We start from the raw sequence: 19,009 nt of genomic DNA on the forward strand, positions 1-19,009 counted from the left end.
TGAAGTATTTTAGGCTCCTTTGTTTCATGGACTGTTTAAGAAAACAATAGTGGCTTTTAGCCCTTCCTGTAAAAAGAACAGACCTCAGCCAGCTCCACAATAGGGTGCTTTTTGCAAATCTAGAAATGCTTGGTGTTAAATAGTATATTGTGAACAGCCTTTACCAATTTCCCTCCTCCTCTGTTTCATGAGGTTCTGCTATACAGACAGTCTTAGTGCCCTAACTGAAGCTCTTATTCTTCATTGAGCTAAAATTTACATTGATTTTTTTTCCTGGTTATGTTATGATGTGTTTGTTTTCCTGGCTAGACTAAGCTCTTAAAAGCAGGGAACAAATTTATTTCTGCTCACCATTGTATGCTAGTAGTGTATGGAGAGGTAGGGTATATAGATACAGGTATATATGGTAGAATGCATGTGTGTGTATTTTGCATATAGGTTTGGGTTCTTTGTGAAAAGCAATAAAAATTGACTTTGGCTAAATTTAGCTGAACAGGAAGTTATTAGAAGGATATTGATAACTCACTAGTTTTCTAAAAAATGGGCCACAGAAGCTAGCAGAGGAACCATTGGTCCTGTGTTTTACTGCTGCTGGAATCACTGTTGCTGAGCATGGAACAGCAGCAGGAGAATAATTTCTTACACATCCCTGTCTCTGTGCATCACTTGCTAGAGATTCAAAGCTTTTGTGATAGTATCTGAAGGCCTGAGTCTATGTCTCCTGCCTGTGAAAGTCAGGAAAAGCCTGGCTTCTCTCACACAACTAAGAAAAGATAGATTATAAGCTTGTGTCAGGAAACAAAACTTAGCGTCCTTCAAAAGAAGAAAAAGTATAGAAGCAAGAGGGTGCCTTTTTTTCTTTTTGGTTGGAAAATAAGGTAATAGAAAGAAAACATCGTTTAAGAATAAATAGTGTATCTTCACAAAAATAAACTCAAAATGGATGAAAGACCTAAACATGAGGCAGGAAGCCATGAAAATCCTTGAGGAGAAAGCAGGCAGAAACCTCTTTGACGTTGGCCACAGCAACTTCTTACTCAACACGTCTTCGGAGGCAAGGAAACAAAAGCAAAAATGAACTATTGGGATCTCATCAAGATGAAAAGCTTCTACACAGTGAAGGAAACAATCAGCAAAACTAAAAGGCAACTGACAGAATGGGAGAAGATACTTGTAAATGACATATCAGATAAAAGGTTAGTATCCAAAATCTATAAAGAACTTACAAAACTCAACACCCAAAAAACAAATCATCCAGTGAAGAAATGGGCAAAAGACGTGAATAGACACTTCTCCAAAGAAGACATCCAAATGGCCAACTGACACATGAAAAAATGTTCAACATCACTCATCATCAGGGAAATGCAAATCAGTACCATCTCACACCTGTCAGAATGGCTAACAGTAACAACTCAGGCAACAACAGATGTTGGCGAGGATGTGGAGAAAGAGGATCTCTTTTGCACTGCTGGTGGGAAAGCAAACTGGTGCAGCCACTCTGGAAAACAGTATGGAGGTTCCTCAAAAAATTAAAAATAGAACTACCCTACAAACCAGCAATTGCACTACTAGGTATTTATCTAAGGGATACCAGTATGCTGTTTTGAAGGAGCACATGCACCCCAATGTTTGTAGCAGCACTATCAACAATAGCCAAAGTATGGAAAGAGCCCAAATGTCCATCAATGGATGAATGGATAAAGAAGATGTGGTACATATATGTGTGTGTGTGTGTGTGTGTGTGTGTGTGTGTGTGTGTACATATTACTTGGCAATCAAAAGAATGAAATCTTGCCATTTGCAACTACATGGATGGAACTAGAGGGTATTATGCTAAGTGAAATTAGTCAGAGAAAGACAAATATCATATGACTTCACTTCTATGAGGACTTCAAGATACAAAACAGATGGATATAAGGGAAGGAAAGCAGAAATAATATAAAAACAGGGAGGGGGACAAAAATCTAAGAGACTCTTAAATATGGAGAGCAAACAGAGGGTGGTTGGAGGGGTTGTGGGAGGGGGAGGGGCTAAATGGGTAAGGGGCATTAAGGAATCTACTTCCAAAATCACTGTTGCACTATATTCTAACTAACTTGGATGTAAATTAAAAAATAAATAAATTAAAGAATACATGGTGTATCTATTACTGAGTGATAAATAACTTACGGGCTAATTTTATTTTCAGTGTTTACCAAAGATGTAACTGGATGCTTAGACAGTGTATAAATTTGTTGGAAGGTGATTTCACTGTAGCTGGTCACATACATTAAGACACATAGTAGTAGCTAAGGAAGGACGTCTGGATTTTGTCTTAAAGACAGCATAGCACTTAAAGAAACTAAAGAAGCTCTTAAACAAAAAGATAAATATGCTTAGTGTGCTTTCCTTCCTACTCCAGGGCATGATTTTGGGTAGGTGGAGAGGAGGGAAGATTTCAAAAATATTTTTGGAAGACCAATCTACGTTTATTTTATTTGAATTCTGAGTGGTAGACACAAATACATTTATACCGAAATAAAGAAGGCATAACTGGGAAGTATCAAACTCTGCCTGGTGCCTTTGAGGAAGGCTTCCCAGGTCACTTGGTGACATAGGATCTAGCTAATGAAAAAGGAAATGGAATTCACTACATATAGAAGAGGGTTCCAAGTAGAGGAAACAGTATGTGCATGGATTAGTAAAAGATGTTTATGAATGAAGAGTAATTCTGTGTGACCCACATACGTGGAATCTGTATGTGAGTATAAAGTTTCTATGTGTAGTGTGAGGGCATTGAGGGCATGATGAGAAATGAAAGTGGAAGTTAGCTGAGGAGACATCTAAATGAAGGCACTCTGGGGGCACCTGGGTGTCTCAGTCAGTTAAACATCTGATTTTGGTTCAGGTCATGATCTCATGGTTCTTGAGTTCAAGCACTGCATTGGGCTCCGTACTGTGACTGTGTGGAGCGTGCTTGGGATTCTCTCTCTCCCATGCTGTCTGTCCCTCCCCCTCGCTCCCTCTCTCTCTCAAAATAAATACAAAAACTTTAAAAAAGTACCCTAGCAGTCAACCCAAATCCATTGACTGTAAAGCCTAACACACGTAGAACACTGTATTAAAAATGAAAAGATCTAGATCTCAGTGGGTAGACCTTGGTTCCTTGCCCAACTAAGTACACTTGACATGAACGTTACCTAGAAAATAACACTTTCAGTAATTTTACTAGTCATTATTTTCAGTAGAATTTTATGTTATATGAAATAATGAATATTGCCCTGAATATCTTCAAAATATTATACATATGCCTTTCAAACAATAAGGGAAAATGGAGGGTTCTGTGATTAAAAGTTTAATTTAGTAGAAAATTCAGTGCAAGGTGGCAAGCTTAATTGATTTTTGAATGATATTTATGTATTACAGAGCCTGCAGGAACAAAAGGAAACCTCAGTCTAAAATTTCTTATTTCTTAGATTTGTGAAGTTTTGCTCTCACATATATTGTTGAGGACTTTCTTTCAAGCTATTGACTTGTGCTTCTCATCTTTTTGTTGTTGTTGTTAACTTTAAACATAACCTTTATTTCATTTCTAGTTGTATTTTTTTGTGTGACTTTTTATTTTTCTTTTTCCTACTGGTTTTCTTGACTTTATATGTAAACGGAGCCAAAGCTAGAATGTAAAAGGGAAAGCCTAGTGTCTTTCAAATATTTTACATACTTGTGTAGTGATTGAAATAGTACAATTGGATTTTTTTAAACTATTTTTTTTGTTTGTTTTTTTGAGACAGAACACAAGCGGGGGAGAGTGGTAGAGGGAGAGAGAGAGCGAATCTTAAGCAGGGTTTAAGATCAATGTGGGGCTCCATCCCCCAACTCTGGGTCTGAGCTAAAATCAAGAGTCAGATGCTCAATTGACCCACTAAGCCGCCCAGGCGCCCTGCCCTCTTGAATTTTTTAAACCCTTTGATCTAGTGACTGCACATCGTAAGTAGGTTTTAACCAAGGTCTGCATAATGGCTGAAACTGATTTTTCCCTATTTGACAGAATAGTATGAACTTTGAACCATTGTGGAATTAATGAAACAAAAGGTCATTTAGGGTATGAAGATGACTGATAACGTAGAAAACACAGTTAATTTATCTGAATAGCCATGTGGAAAACTAAGACTTACGAAAAAATTAACGTATACTTTAATATATTTTAGAAGTAAAAATATTCTAAAATATATTATATTGAGATGCAAAACAACATCAAGAATATTCGTGTAGCAGGATAGATGTGGTCTGTTTTCTCCATTTTGTCTTCATGCCTGAATTAATTTCTTGTTGTTGTAACAATTTACATTAAACTTGGTGGCTTAAAATAGCACAATTTTATTATCTTTAGTTCTGGAGGTCAGATGTCCAAATGGGATTTGCGTTAAATCAGTGTTTTTATCAGTGCTGCGTTCCTTCTAGAGGCTCTAGGGAAGAATCTGTTTTGGTACCTTTCTAGCTTCTAGAGGCCTCCTGCATCCTTGGTTTGTGGTTCCTTCCTCCATTGTAAATGCCAGCAGTGGCTAATCTCGTCTTTCTCAGGCTACATCATCTGACACTGACTCTTCTGCCTCCTCTTGTGATTACACTGGGCCTGCTAAAATAATCCAGGGTAATCTTCCACTTCCGAGTTCCTTAATTTAATCACATCTGCAAAGTCCCTTTTGCCATGCAGGGACACATTCACATGTAAAGTTCTGGGGATTAGGACAGGGACATCTTTGGGCATGAGAGCATTATTCTGTTACCACAGTGTCCTTTTATATATTTTGTTATTTGATACTGGTTACACTGCAAGCTACTTTGGGGCAAGGGGCATGCTTACATAAGTAGGTCTCTTTCCCTCTTATCCTTTTTTGCGTTGGCTCTGTGGGTATAAGGAATGCAAATTTGACTTAGAAGAGGTAAGCCCAGGGTCTGGCTCTGACACTCATTAGATATGACCTTGGGCAAGTGACTTAAGTTTGCCAGGGGTAATACCTACGCCTAAGGGTTGTCATGGAGAGCAAATGAGATGCCTGAAGGTATTTTAAAGAAAGAAGAGGTATACAAGTAAAGAAAAGGTTGTTTATATCGTGCCCAGACAACAGTTGTGGGGAAGTGAGTAATTATGGAAAATGAAAGAAATAAAGATAATTGTAGATATTCTTAAGTGGGTTATATCTGGGTTTGCATTTTAACCTGTTATGGTGACATTTGGGAAAATCCTCTTCTTGCTTTCCTTTTCTGTGAAGCGGATGTTATGAACAGACTGACTACTGCCCCGTTTCCTCAGTGATGAGTCTTTTCCGAAAAGATTGCACTGATGATCAGCACTGACAGAGGAAAACCTGGCCAAAGTCTCCGTTTAGAAATACGGCTTCCCTGAATGATTGTTAAACATGTCTCTTAAAAACAGGAGAAGCTTCTACATTTGTGTTCCAAATTCAGTGAATGAGTGTCACCTCTCGCTAACAGTATCTGTCCTAGAGAAGGTCCCAAGTCAGGTTACTCCCCTGTCTACCCAAAACAGTTTGCTGGAACACTCAGCACTTATTCCCAGAAGGGCCTGGCTGCAGGCTGTGGGCAAACCCACAAACTGGCCTTGCTGGTTCTCTGGTAAAGAAAACGCTGTGGAATATTTTCTAGATGTTATACTACACTTTGTATTTAATAGCAAATAGAAAACTTTCAGCTGCTCTCTGGCCTCTGTGCCATTCAATTTTGCATTCATTGCAATAAAAATAATCAGGCCGTCTCAAAAACAGCTTAAGTTTGACTTTGTACATTTTCTTTCAGTGTTGCATCTAGGTCTTTCTACAGTTGTGACAGGACTACAGATTAGGAAGTTAAAAACACAAAGAAAAATAGAGTCCCTACCCTTGTTAATACAAAATAAATTTAAGGAATTTTTTTTTTTCGAAGTAGGCTCTATGCCCAACGTGGGGCTTGAACTTATGACCCCAATATTAAGGGTCGCATGCTGTGCCCACTGAGCCAGCCAGACACCCCCAGGAATTTGTGTTTCGTGAATGAAACTGTTTCTCTTGGTATAACCTGTCATCCCTTGGTGCAGAATTCTATTAACGGGAGAGCTGGGAGGCAACCTAAAAATCAATTAATCTAATTCTTTTATTACTAGTCAACTAATACTCATGCAGTTAGTAACACTTTAAGTGTTTCACCAAAAGTAGATTCATAGGATCCCTTAAAATCCATCTTTTCCCTGGCTCGCTTTGACCTGACTCATTATTTTAAGACTTAACTTGACTTTTTTTTTTTTTTTTTTTAATCTTCAGTAAAGACTTGGTGTTTAAAACTGTTAAATGCTTTCAGGATCATTCCTTCTCATCTCTAGGAAAAAACAAACCAGCATTGATAAAGCAATGGGTGTTTTCAAAGGGCCTGTATTCTTTGTGCTGGCTCCAGCAGAGCCATCAGAATTACTCATGGAAGGGGAAGGAGATTTTGATTCTCTGTTCCTTGTGGTAGTCATAACTCAGTAAATAAATAAATACCAACCCCAGAGAAACAAGCTTCATCATGTTTTCTTCTGGCTCTACTTTTGACTCTCTTCTTGTTTGCTTTTGGAAAACAATTACATTTAATTTTATGCAAAAGATGTTTCTCGACACCTCTGTGTTAGAATTAGTAACAGTTTCTCATGTTCATAGATTGTGATTTCAGAACTTATTTTTATGTTCACAGATAATTAGTTTTTCAGTTGTCTGTAACTCCAAACACTTTGAGGTTAGGGATTTTTATCTCATGTTTTGAGTCAATACGTTTATGCTTCTAGAGACTTTTAAAGACATTTTGAAGTTTATAAAGCAAATCACCCTTCCATTAATACTAATATCTAACTGCTACATATTATCTATCAGAATTTCTTAAATTAAGAAACTGTAGGGACACCTGGGTAGCTCAGTTGGTTAAGCACCTGACTTTGACTCAGGTCATGATTTTGCAGTTCTTGAGTTCGAGCCCCGTGTCAGGCTCTGTGCTGACAGATTGACGCCTGGAGCCTGCTTTGGATTCTGTTTCTCCCTCTCTCTCTGCCCTCCTCCACTCGCACTCTGTCTCTTTCTCTCTCTCTCTCAAAAATAAATAAGCATTAAAAAAAAAAAGAAACTGTATTTTGTTACTAAGTCAAATCATTAACCTCCATTTTGGTCTTCAGTAATTTCTAGAATTTTTATTTTTATTTTTTTTGATGAATTATATTTTGCAATATTCTGCTGTATAGTTTGACTCTAAAACAGAATAGAGGAATAAGAATAGTAATGTTTATTCAGTTTACTAAATTTCCTTGAATTTTGTGAGCTAAAACTGCTTTAATGTGTGGGAGATGAAAGTGTGACCATAAAGTCGATTAAGAGGGGATGTAGAAGCTCATAACTAAAGCTTTATATGTGAAGATTAGTGGATATATATCCACACTACTTTTTTTGTCACCTTTGAAACATACAAATAATTCATATTCATTGATTGAATAATTAAGAAAACATCAAGAGGTAAAAAAATCCCAACCGCCCTGGAAACTAGTGTCCATGAGATATATTTGTATGTGTGTATATAGCATGTTTGTGTATGTATCTTGGGCCTATGTATATACTGTGTGTGTGTGTGTGTGTGTGTGTGTGTGTGTATGTGTGTACGCAAATACATAAAGTTATAATTTGGTCAGTCTCCTATTGGACATTTTGCTGTTTTTGAAAACTATTGTTAACAAAGCAAACATGCTTATTAAGGCTTGTTCGTGTTTTTATTTATTTAGGATTTTTAGAAATGAGACTTAGAAGCCAATGAAGTGTGTTTTTTAACATACTTCTGATACATATTTGCTAAGTAGGAAAAAAATGATACAACCTATCCCTGAACCAGACGTTCCTTCGCTTTCTTAGTACCACAGATGAAACATTTGTTTTAATTTATATTTCTGATTTCTAGTGAGGTTAAGTCTTTCCTCATGTTTATTAGCTCTTTGTATTTTTTTTGTATTATCTGTTCTTACTCTTTTTTCCAACTTTTTTTTTTTTTTTAATTTATTTTTGGGACAGAGAGAGACAGAGCATGAACTGGGGAGGGGCAGAGAGAGAGGGAGACACAGAATCGGAAACAGGCTCCAGGCTCCGAGCCATCAGCCCAGAGCCTGACGCGGGGCTCGAACTCACGGACCGCGAGATCGTGACCTGGCTGAAGTCGGACGCTTAACCGACTGCGCCACCCAGGCGCCCCTGTTCTTACTCTTTTTTTAAATAATTTTTTTAATGTTTTTTTTTTTTTTTAATTTTTGTGAGAGAGAGAGTATGAATCGGGGAAGAGCAAAGAGAAGGAGATACAGAATCCAAAGCAGGCTCCAGGCTGTGAGCTGTCAGCACAGCCCGATGTGGTGCTCAAATCCACGAGCCATGAGATCATGACCTAAGCCGAGGTCTGTAGCTCAACTGACTGAACCACCCAGTCTCCCCTGTTCTTATTCTTGATCTGTAACCCGACTAATGCATCTATTTATTTCTGTCCATTTTGAAAAGAGGTCTTTATTATATATACATTTTTGCTTAGTGTTGCAGCTGTCTTTGCACTTGACAAGTTTGTCATTTGCTTTTAAAAAAAATTTTTTTTAAATGTTTTTATTTATTTTTGAAGGAGAGAGAGAGAGAGACAGAGCATGAATGGGTAGGAGCAGAGAGAGAAGGAGACACAGAATTCAAAGCAGGCTCCAGGCTCTAAGCTGTCAGCACAGAGCCTGATGCAGGGTTCGAACTCACAAACTGTGAGATCATGACCTGAGCCAAAGTCGGATGCTTAACCAACTGAGCCACCCAGGTGCCCCTGTCATTGCTTTTTAAAACAGCTTTATTGAGCTATAATTTACCATAAAATTCACCTGTGTACCATTTTTAAGTGTACAATTCAGTGACTTTTACTATATAGTTTTACAGATATAATGTAATTCCAGAGCATGTATCTCACCTTGAAAAGAAACACCTCATGTTCATTATCAGCCACTCTCCCATTGGCACCCCTAACCCTAAGTAGTCACAAATCTACTTTCTGTGTCTGTATATATCCCTTCTCTGGATATTTCATATAAATAGAATGATACACTATGTGGTCTTTTGTGTCTGGCGGTTCATCCACATGTGTAAATGCTCCTTTCCTGTTTTATTGCCCGGAAGCATTCCTTGATCCCTTCCTTGTTCATCCTGTCACCAGTAAATGCACATTTGGGTGGTTTCTACTTTTTGGTTCCTGTAAACAATGCTGCTATGAACATTCACGTACGAATCTTTGGGCATATGTTTTTGTTTCTCTTGGATGAATACGTATGAGTGGAATTGTTAGATCATATAGTAACTCTGTGTTTAACTTTTCAAGAAACTGCCAAACTATTTCAAAAATTGACCACACCAATTTTACATTCCTGCTAGCAGTGTGTGAGGATTCCAGTTTCTCCACATCCTTATGGACGTGTTATTTTATCTTTTTTTAATTCCAGCCATCCTAGTGAGTATGAAAGTGGCATTTCATTGTGATTTTGATTTGTGTTGACCTGACAGCTAATGATGTAGAACATCTTTTCAGGTACTTGTTGGGCATCTGTTTATCTCCTTTGGAGAAGTATCTATTCGGGTTCCTTGTCTATTTTTAACTGGGTTTTAAAAAAAACCTTTAGTTGCAAGGAGAAGGGGTTTGTGTGTGTGTGTGTGTGTGTGTGTGTGTGTGTGTGTGTGTATGAGTGTTCATTGTGGATACAAGTCTCCTTTTGAAAATAGGCTTTGTTGGGGCGCCTGGGTGGCGCAGTCGGTTAAGCGTCTGACTTCAGCCAGGTCACGATCTCGCGGTCGGTGAGTTCGAGCCCCGCGTCAGGCTCTGGGCTGATGGCTCAGAGCCTGGACCGCGTTTCCGATTCTGTGTCTCCCTCTCTCTCTGCCCCTCCCCCGTTCATGCTCTGTCTCTCTCTGTCCCAAAAATAAATAAACGTTGAAAAAAAATTTAAAAAAAAAAAAGAAAGAAAATAGGCTCTGTTGATATTTTCTCATTCTGTGGGTTGTCTTTTCATTTTTCTGTATGATATTTTTTGAAGGTCAAAAGTTTAAAATTTTGTTAAGTCTAATTTATCAACCTTTTATCTCTTGGACTTTGGTTTTCTAGATCTTGCCTTATGTAAATTTGAAGGTTTATTCCTGTTTTCTTATAGCATTTTATAGGTTTAGCTTTTACTTTAAGTCTGTGATCTATTTGTGTTTGTTTTGCTTTGGTAAGGTTTAAGATAGGGTTCCTCATGAATCTTTTTGCCTATATAAGGCTATCCATTGTCCCAGCACCATTTGTTGAAAAATACTATTTCTTTGCCATTGAATTTTCTTGGCACCTTTAAAAAAATCAGTTGACTATAAATGTAATAGTGCCATTGATGTTAAACGGTGCTATATGTATTATTAAAACACACTGCTCATTTTAAGTCACCATTGGCTATAATACACACTCAGATTTCAAAGACGTTAATTGTATCTTAATATTTGCAGTTCCAAATCAGTACAATACATTATTTTATAATAGCATTAGGTTACAAATACCAGCACTGTCTGACCACCTCTTCATTGTTTTCTCTCAGATTTCTTTTATAGCATTTGTGACTTTCTGGAAGTATCTTATATAATTATTTGTTTATTATGTCTCTCCTTGAAAGCAGGGACCTCATCTGTCTCATTTACTGCTATATTCCTTGCATGTATACATAAGAGGTACATGATCTATTTCTTTAAATGAATGATCAAAGAGATTTATTCCTCCGGCCTGTTGATTTTCACATAAATAAGCAAACAATATTGGCAGAGTTTTCTTTGAGGCAAATTTGTTGCATGAAGTACAACTGAGCAAAAAGTGATGGTTGAGGTAAAAAGCTGCTTAAAGAAGCCTGTAAATTGTCTATTTTATTAAAGGATGACAGTGAGGTGGCACTGTTTCATTTTGTTTTTATTGAAGTATAATTGATATATTAGTTTCAGGTATACAATATAATGATATATGCAACATAATGTATATATTGCAAAATGATCACTGCAATAGGATTAATTAACATCTGTCACCATACATAGTTACAGAACCTTTTTTTCTTATTCTGAGAGCTTTTAAGATCTACTCTCTGAGTAACTTTAAAATACACAATACAGGGGCGCCTGGGTGGCTCAGTCGGTTAAGCGTCCGACTTTGGCTCAGGTCATGATCTCATGGTCCGTGAGTTCGAGCCCTGTGTCAGGCTCTGTGCTGACCGCTCAGAGCCTGGAGCCTATTTCAGATTCTGTGTCTCCCTCTCTCTCTGACCCTCCCTCGTTCATGCTCTGTCTCTCTCTGTCTCAAAAATAAATAAACATTAAAAAAAATTAAAAAAAAAATAAAATACACAATACAGTATTATTTTATTTTTATTTTATTTATTTATTTATTTATTTATTTATTTATTTATTTATTATTTTAATGTAAGTTAGCTAACATGCCGTGTATACAGTGTGCTCCTAGCTTTAGAGTAGATTCCCATGATTTGCCCCTTACATACAACACCCAGTGCTCATCCCAGCAAGTGCCCTCCTCAGTGCCCATCACCCATTTTCCTCTCTCCCCGCCCCTCATCAACCCTCAGTTTGTTCTCTGTATTTAGGAGTCTGTTAACGGTTTTGCCTCCCTCTGTCTCTGTTTAAAACTATTTTTTTCCCCTTCCCTTCCTCCATGGTCTTCTGTTAAGTTTCTCAAGATCCACATATGAGTGAAAACATATGATATCTGTGTTTCTCTGCTGACTTATTTCACTTAGCATAATACCCTCCATTTCCATCCACGTTGCCGCAAATGGCCAGATCTCATTCTTTCTCATTGCCAAGTAGTATTCCATTGTATATATAAACCACATCTTCTTTATGTATTCATCAGTTGATGGACAGTTTGGCTCTTTCCATAATTTGGCTATTGTTGATAGTGCTGCTATAAATATTGGGGTACATGTGCCCCTATGGATTAGCACTTCTGTACACTACAGTATTATTAACTATAGGCACCATGATGCTATGTGTTACATTGTGTTCATAGTTACTTTCTTGAGCAAAGAATAAGCTCTCTGAGGGACCTAAATAATTTCATTATTCATAGAGTCCTATAATTATAAATAGGAACCAAATGATTAAAAACAGAAGTAACTTCCAAATAGAGGTTTATTGCCTTGCTTTTCTTATGCTTTGGCTTTCTTTTTCACTTTGGCCTTTTCACGAAAGATGAAATACCCTTGTTGCTCCAAAGGGTATTCTTTAGGTGTGAAAGGAAGAAACAAAAAACAAACAGAATTGACTCTAGGGTGATAAGGTAACTTTGTCTTAAAAAAGCATCCCCTCTAGAGCAAGCTGAATGTTAGTGTCTTCTGAAACACCCTGAGGGAATGAGAGGAAATGAGAAGAGCTGACCATTAATCAGGGGACAGAGTCTAAAGTTTGCTCTGCTCAATATGCTTCTGTCCTCAAGTCTTCAATCACGGGACTCTGATAAAATGCCATTGACAGATTTAAAAGCTGGCAAAAAAAGATATTAAATTTTCAAGCCTCTACTGATTTACTTGCTAAATAATGTCAAGTTTCTCTGCAACATTTTCCCCTATGTATTTTTGAAAGTGACTAATAGAGAGTTAGTTTCATGCCACTTTATTTAATTCAGGGTGGTTTCTTCTCATTTTCACTATGTGTGAGACACTCTTTTCCCCTTTGATTTACTTGGGAGAGCAAGCTAGTCTTCCAAGGTATTTCACAGAACTATGGGTAGAAATCTTTGTGCTTTCTTGACTGTTGCCTGAGGAGACATTTCTTTCATCACTGCAGTATCTGTAGTTGTCTGGGTCTAATTTCCCTTCCGAGGTTGGTGGCATGGGCCAAGCAGCCTGTGATGTTCCAGCATCACTTGAAATGGTGACTTCAGGGCTGTGACTCAAAATGTTTACTTCACTGAGGCCCCAGAATAGCTGCCAGTTTTAGCCAGATTATGAATGAACTCCTTGTCAGTTCAGAGAGCACACTTTTCTTTTTTTTCTCCTCACCCCCTTCTTTGTTCACACTTCCTCTGAGCAAAACTTCTGCCTGAGTCAAGCATTTTAAGACTTGGTCTCTGGGAAAAGAGTTAAAATTGATAAAGGAAAACTTCCTGTTTAGGAAACTTCTCAAAAATTGGGTAATCTGAGGTTGTGACCCTGTTGAAACTCAAGACACTTAAAGCAATGGGTAATACATGTTTCCTTGAGGACTCTTGCCTAAGTTTTGGATGCTGATGTATGCCAATGCATTATAACCAAATATATTTTACTCCTTTTGTTTGGTAATATAATTGAAAACACATTTAATCATATGTTACTTAAGACATTGCTGTTTGGTTTTTGGCCGTACCAAAGTTTAGTAAAGCTCCAGGTGTTTCTTTTTTTAAATTTTTTTTTTCAACGTTTATTTATTTTTGGGACAGAGAGAGACAGAGCATGAACGGGGGAGGGGCAGAGAGAGAGGGAGACACAGAATCGGAAACAGGCTCCAGGCTCTGAGCCATCAGCCCAGAGCCTGACGCGGGGCTCGAACTCCCGGACCGCGAGATCGTGACCTGGCTGAAGTCGGACACTTAACCGACTGTGCCACCCAGGCGCCCCAAGCTCCAGGTGTTTCAAATGCATTTTGTGTTATCAAAAAAAGCCGCATTGCCTGATGTTTTTTTCACATTTGATTGGTGGTCCTTCACTCTCATTAAAAACTATTGGGGGACATAGCTTGCCAAATGGAGAGAGCTATGGATTTTTGTGCTCCACAATGTGTGATGATGAAAATAAAACAGAGAATTGTAAAATTTGTAATTCTGTTTCATGACCTTTTCTAGCTTAAGCTAAACCTGTTTATCTGCAAAGGCAGGTATCCTAATCATTATAGCAGTGAATGTTTTTGATGGTTTAAAATAAGAAATAAAACGTGGTAGCGAATGAGAAGCACATGGTGTTAGCGCAGAGCAGTATCCTACCATGTTGCTACCACATGCAGATTTGGAGAAGAGTCTATTTCTTCAGAAAAAAAGGAATCATGGTGACAGTTTTTCAATGGAAAACTGGATAATACTATATAAAGAGGAAACTTCTCTTCAGCCTTCAGGAATACAGTTAAAGAACAATTGCTGGGCATAGAGGGCAGTTCAAAAACCCCATGCAGCCCGTTCTTAGCACGGCAGCAAAGCTCTTCACAGCCACTCCCCTCCTGACCCTTCTTTCTGGTCATAGCCAACAACGCACAGTTTTGTAAAAAATCCAAGTATATCCACTCTTGAATCTCTGGCCACAAGATTTTCCCTTGGCCCAGAAAGCTTTCTCTTCCTTGTACTCTGCCACCCTCTTCCCATAACATTTCACACATTCCTCTGCCATTGTTCTACTTTAAGGGCTTGTTCCTATGATTGTCTCCTTGTTAGATATTTCCTTAGGGTCAGACTCCCTGTTTCATCATGCCTTAGCATCATGAATGGACAGCTACAACTGAAGGTTTTTTTTTTTTTTAATTTAAAATTTTTAATTTTTAATGTTTATTTGTGTTTGACAGAGAGACAGAGCACTACTAGCAGGGTGGGGGGCAGAGAGAGAGGGAGACACAGAATCCAAAGCAGGTTCCAGGCTCGGAGCTGTCAGCACAGAGCCTGATACAGGGCTTGAACTCACGAACTGTGAGATCATGACCTAAACTGAAGTTGGACGACGCTCAACCACTGAGCCACGCAGGAGCCCCACAACTGAAGGGTTTGAATCAATAGTGAAAGGAATAAAAGTTTTTAAGTTTAGGGGGCCATGGTAACAAAGGCTTGTAAATGGGAATGAATGTGACTTGTTCAAGAGACTGGGGGCTGAGGGGAAGGGAACTCTTACATAAAAAATAAATACATCTTAGGGGTCCCTGGATGGTTCAGTTGATTAAGCATCTGGTTCTTGATCTCAGCATAGGTCTTGATCTCAGGATCATGATTACCAACTAACTAATCAATATATATATTACACACCATTTTCTGGAGGGTTCATCATGTTAATTTAGCAATTAGCCCCTCATTGTTCTCTTTTAGTATTGAATCTTCCCTACTATTTTGTCTTTTATGACATTGACATTTTTGAGGAATCTGTATTAGGTCTTGTAGGCAGGAAAAATTGCATTAAGAATATCATGATTTTGGTTCTGCATCATTTTGTTTTTGTAAATGTCAGTTTTAAAGATTATGAGAAATTATATGGAGCCTTCATTTGAATCTTTCTGATGTGGTACAGCCTAAGATTTCCTCTAATAAAGGAAAGCTTTGTGGGGTGCCTGCGTAGCTCAGTTGGTTAAGCATCCAGCTTTAGCTCAGGTCATGATCTCCCACTTCATGGGTTTGAGCCCTGTGTCTGGCTCTGTGCTGACAGCTCAGAGCCTGGAGCCTGCTTTGGATTCTGTGTCTTCTTCTCTCTCTGCCTCTCCCCTGCTCAAGTGCTCGCTCTCTCTCTCTCTCTCTCTCTCTCTCTCTCAAAAATAAATAAACATTAACAAAATATATAAAAAAAGAAAAGCTTTGGTTCTAGTTGGACATAGTTTAGGGTCTTGCTGAAAAGGCTTTGTCTTACCTGAAAACAGAAGCAGGAAGTAGCAGTTCTGAGAATGTTGCACTTTTCAGTTCACATGCATTATTAGCTCATAAACTCAATTCCCTTAGGCTAAGATTACCTGAGTTTATCTGTGGTCTCAAGGGACAGTGAGTGGAAGTGAATCTTTCTGAGCACCAGCTGTTTCTTTCACAGTTGTAGTGTATTTCTCTTGCCTCATTAATATAAGGAGGAAAATGACTTCATTTCCTTTGTAGAAAGGAATAGAATAGAGTCTGCAGCACAGTAAGAGAACAGGTAGCTTGCAGTGGAATAAAAAGTTTATATTAAGTAACTTGTAACCATACATTTTATGGTTTAAATCCTTGAAAAATTATCAGGTGAACCCAGTCTGCCTAGAGGCTAAGCTTCTTTGTAGTTTTTGGTCAGGCCCTTTTGGAAATAGCAGAATGTATATTACTCAAGCTGTGCTAGGCTATATACTTCAGTAACAACATGCTTTATAAACAAAATCCCACATCTCACTCACTTAAAAAGAAGACTATTTCTTGCTCATGTCATCATTGAGTATGGGGAATTTGGCTGTTCTTACATTTTAAAACCTTTGGCTGAAGCTTTTTGTATCATGTGATTCCATCATCTATTACAGACTTACGGATGAGAGAGAGAAAACACAGAGTATTCATATCTATTTTTTTTGTTTTGTTTTTTAATGAGTTGATTATTTTGGATTGCACAGATAAGTGATATAATGAAGTATTTGTCTTTCTGTGTCTTAACTTATTTTACTTAGCCTAAGTCTCTAGATCCATCCATGTTGTCTCAACTGGCAGGATCTTTTATGGCTGAATAATCTTCTTCTTTATGGCTGAATAATCTATTGTATGAATATGCCACATTTTCTTTTTTATTCATCTTTCAGTAGATATTTAGGTTGCTTTCATGTCTTGACTATTATGAGTAATGCTGCAGTGAACATGGGAGTGCAGATACCCCTTAGAGGATAATAATTTCATTCCTTTGGATATATACCCAGAAGTTGGATTCCTGGGTCATGCAGTGGTTCCACATTTAATTTCTTGAGTAACCTCCATACTATTTAATGGCTGTGTCAATTACATTTCTACCCACAGTGTACAGGGATTCCCTTTTCTCCACATCCTTACCAACACTTGTTATCTTAGGGGTTTTGTTTTGTTTTGTTTGGATGATTGCCATCCTAACTGGTGTGAGATGATATCTTATTGTGGTTTTGATTTGCATTTGCTTAGTGATTAGTGAGCTCATATCCACTTTTACTTGAACAGGAAGCAACATCTGCCACTTTTGCTCTTAGCTTCGTGGCAAGAACTAGTTACGTGGCATTAACGTAACTGTGGGAGGATGGGAAATGTAAGTGAGTCCATGGACTGATTAGTGACCTGTGTGTCACTGACATGTAGTGTTCCCAGTGATGATGGCTTGGTGAACACAGGCTTCAGAGGCAAGCCAACCATACTGTTGGGAAACTTTGGTTTTCATGGTGAAGGGCGTATACTGGCTAAGTTCCATTTCTCCTTCCCCCTACTTATAAAAATGTGTTTTTGTGACCACTGACAAAAATCAGCTGTATTAAGAGTACAGAAAGAGGCCTTTGGAGATTCATACGTTAAAGAAAACTTTTTTAAAATAATGAAAAAGAAGAATAGTATAGTGAACAGTATTATATCCTTTACCTTGTCTGTATTACATCTAGAATTATTGAAATTCTCAATTAATCTCAACTCAATCTTCAGTTGGTCTTAAGTCTTCAGAATGGAACTGAATAACCATAAGTACTACCTTAGATGAGTGAGATTTAGGAAATAGATTTAACATGAACCTTGTGATGACTATTTACATATTGGCTGGCAGTCTTAAAATTGATCCTTGTCTGCTATATTTTGTCCAGTATAGTTCTTGAAATATATGTTTGTAAAGAATGATTATTATAAATAGATTTTAAGAGGAACATACTAGACTTTAGTCTCTCAAGAAAAACAATCTCTCCTTCCCCAAATGCTTTATGGATATGTTTCCATAATTCTTTCCTTGATCAATTTAAGAGCTTTTCCATGGAAAGGATTTTTTTTTTTTAATGTTTATTTATTTTTGAGAGAGAGACCGAGAGAGAGAGAGAAAGAGAGAGAGAGAGAGAGAGAGAGAGAGAGAGAGATGTGCATGTGAAAGAGAGTGTGAGCAGGGAGAGGCAGAGAGAGAGGTAGAGAGAGAATCCCAAGCAGGCTCTGTGCTGTCAGCATGGAGCTGGATGTGGGACTCAATGTTGTGGACAGTGAGATCATGACCTGAGCCAAAATCAAGAGTCAGACGTTTTAACTGACTGAGCTACCCAGGCACCCCTCATGGAAGGATTTTTCTTTTCTTTTCTTTTCTTTTCTTTTCTTTTCTTTTCTTTTCTTTTCTTTTCTTTTCTTTTCTTCTCTTTTCTTCTCTTTTCTTTTCTCTTTTCTTTCTTTCTTTCTTTCTTTCTTTCTTTCTTTCTTTCTTTCTTTTTAATTTGCAGTACTTTACATGAGTGGCTAGTACATTGGGAATAATTTTCTCGAAAATGTAAACTGAAAATAAATATTTCCATGTAGTGTACCAAATCTGATTCTTTTTCCCACCAGCCAGATCGTGTCTCCTAGATTCTAACTCCTGTGTTATAATGCCACTTGCGCTATCTTTGTCTTTTACTTCAGTCTTTACTACTCGTGTTTTACAAAGGCCTTTTGTTTTCATAAATATATTTATATCATAGAACTTTCAGGAGCACAGTAGGTAATTATAAGTGTTTAATAGTTATCTTATAATTTAGCCACTGGGAAACTTTACTTAGTATTACCTTTTCACATCTGCATTACAGTTAATGGGGGTTGATAACAACCCTGGGACACTTCTAGTCATCCTGTATTTTATTTCTTTGGTTAGTTGAAAGTTCCTGATATTCATCAAGTACACGAGATAAATAGCTAATGTGGCATTTGATTAATCAAATTTGGTTAATCAAAGGCATACTCTTTGTGTGTCTGGATTGAAATAAACTCTGTTATACTAAGAATATATTTTTTTCTTAGGCAACAGAGATTATGCCAAGGATGATCCATTGGAGTTTAAGTCCCACCAGTGGTTTGGAGCATCTGTGAGATCAAAACAAGACAAAATTTTGGTAAGTCTTTTGGATATTTACTTGTAGGTGAGTTTTGTCAATTTATGTGGAAACACAGAAAAGTTTCTGCTTGAAAGCTAGTAGTAAAACTCAGTGCGCTCAGGAGTACAGGACAAGACGAGATAAGATAGCCCTGATCAAAGGCCGTCCTATCAAAGATCTTCTGTGTCCTGCCCTTCACAGACTTGCTTTCTGAT

The 19,009-nt window shown here is 37.8% G+C and overlaps 1 protein-coding gene across 1 annotated transcript in view; it reads left to right on the forward strand.

Moving 5' to 3' along the window:
• ITGAV (integrin subunit alpha V) overlaps window positions 1–19,009 on the forward strand; it is a 92,526-nt gene that overhangs the window by 18,307 nt on the left and 55,210 nt on the right. The window contains exon 3 of the mRNA XM_043577244.1: window positions 18,721–18,812. Within this exon, the coding sequence (XP_043433179.1) occupies window positions 18,721–18,812 (92 nt within the window). The remainder of the gene's footprint in view (window positions 1–18,720; window positions 18,813–19,009) is intronic.

Source organism: Prionailurus bengalensis, chromosome C1 (genome assembly GCF_016509475.1).
Source record: "Prionailurus bengalensis isolate Pbe53 chromosome C1, Fcat_Pben_1.1_paternal_pri, whole genome shotgun sequence".
Taxonomy (NCBI): Eukaryota; Metazoa; Chordata; class Mammalia; order Carnivora; family Felidae; genus Prionailurus; species Prionailurus bengalensis.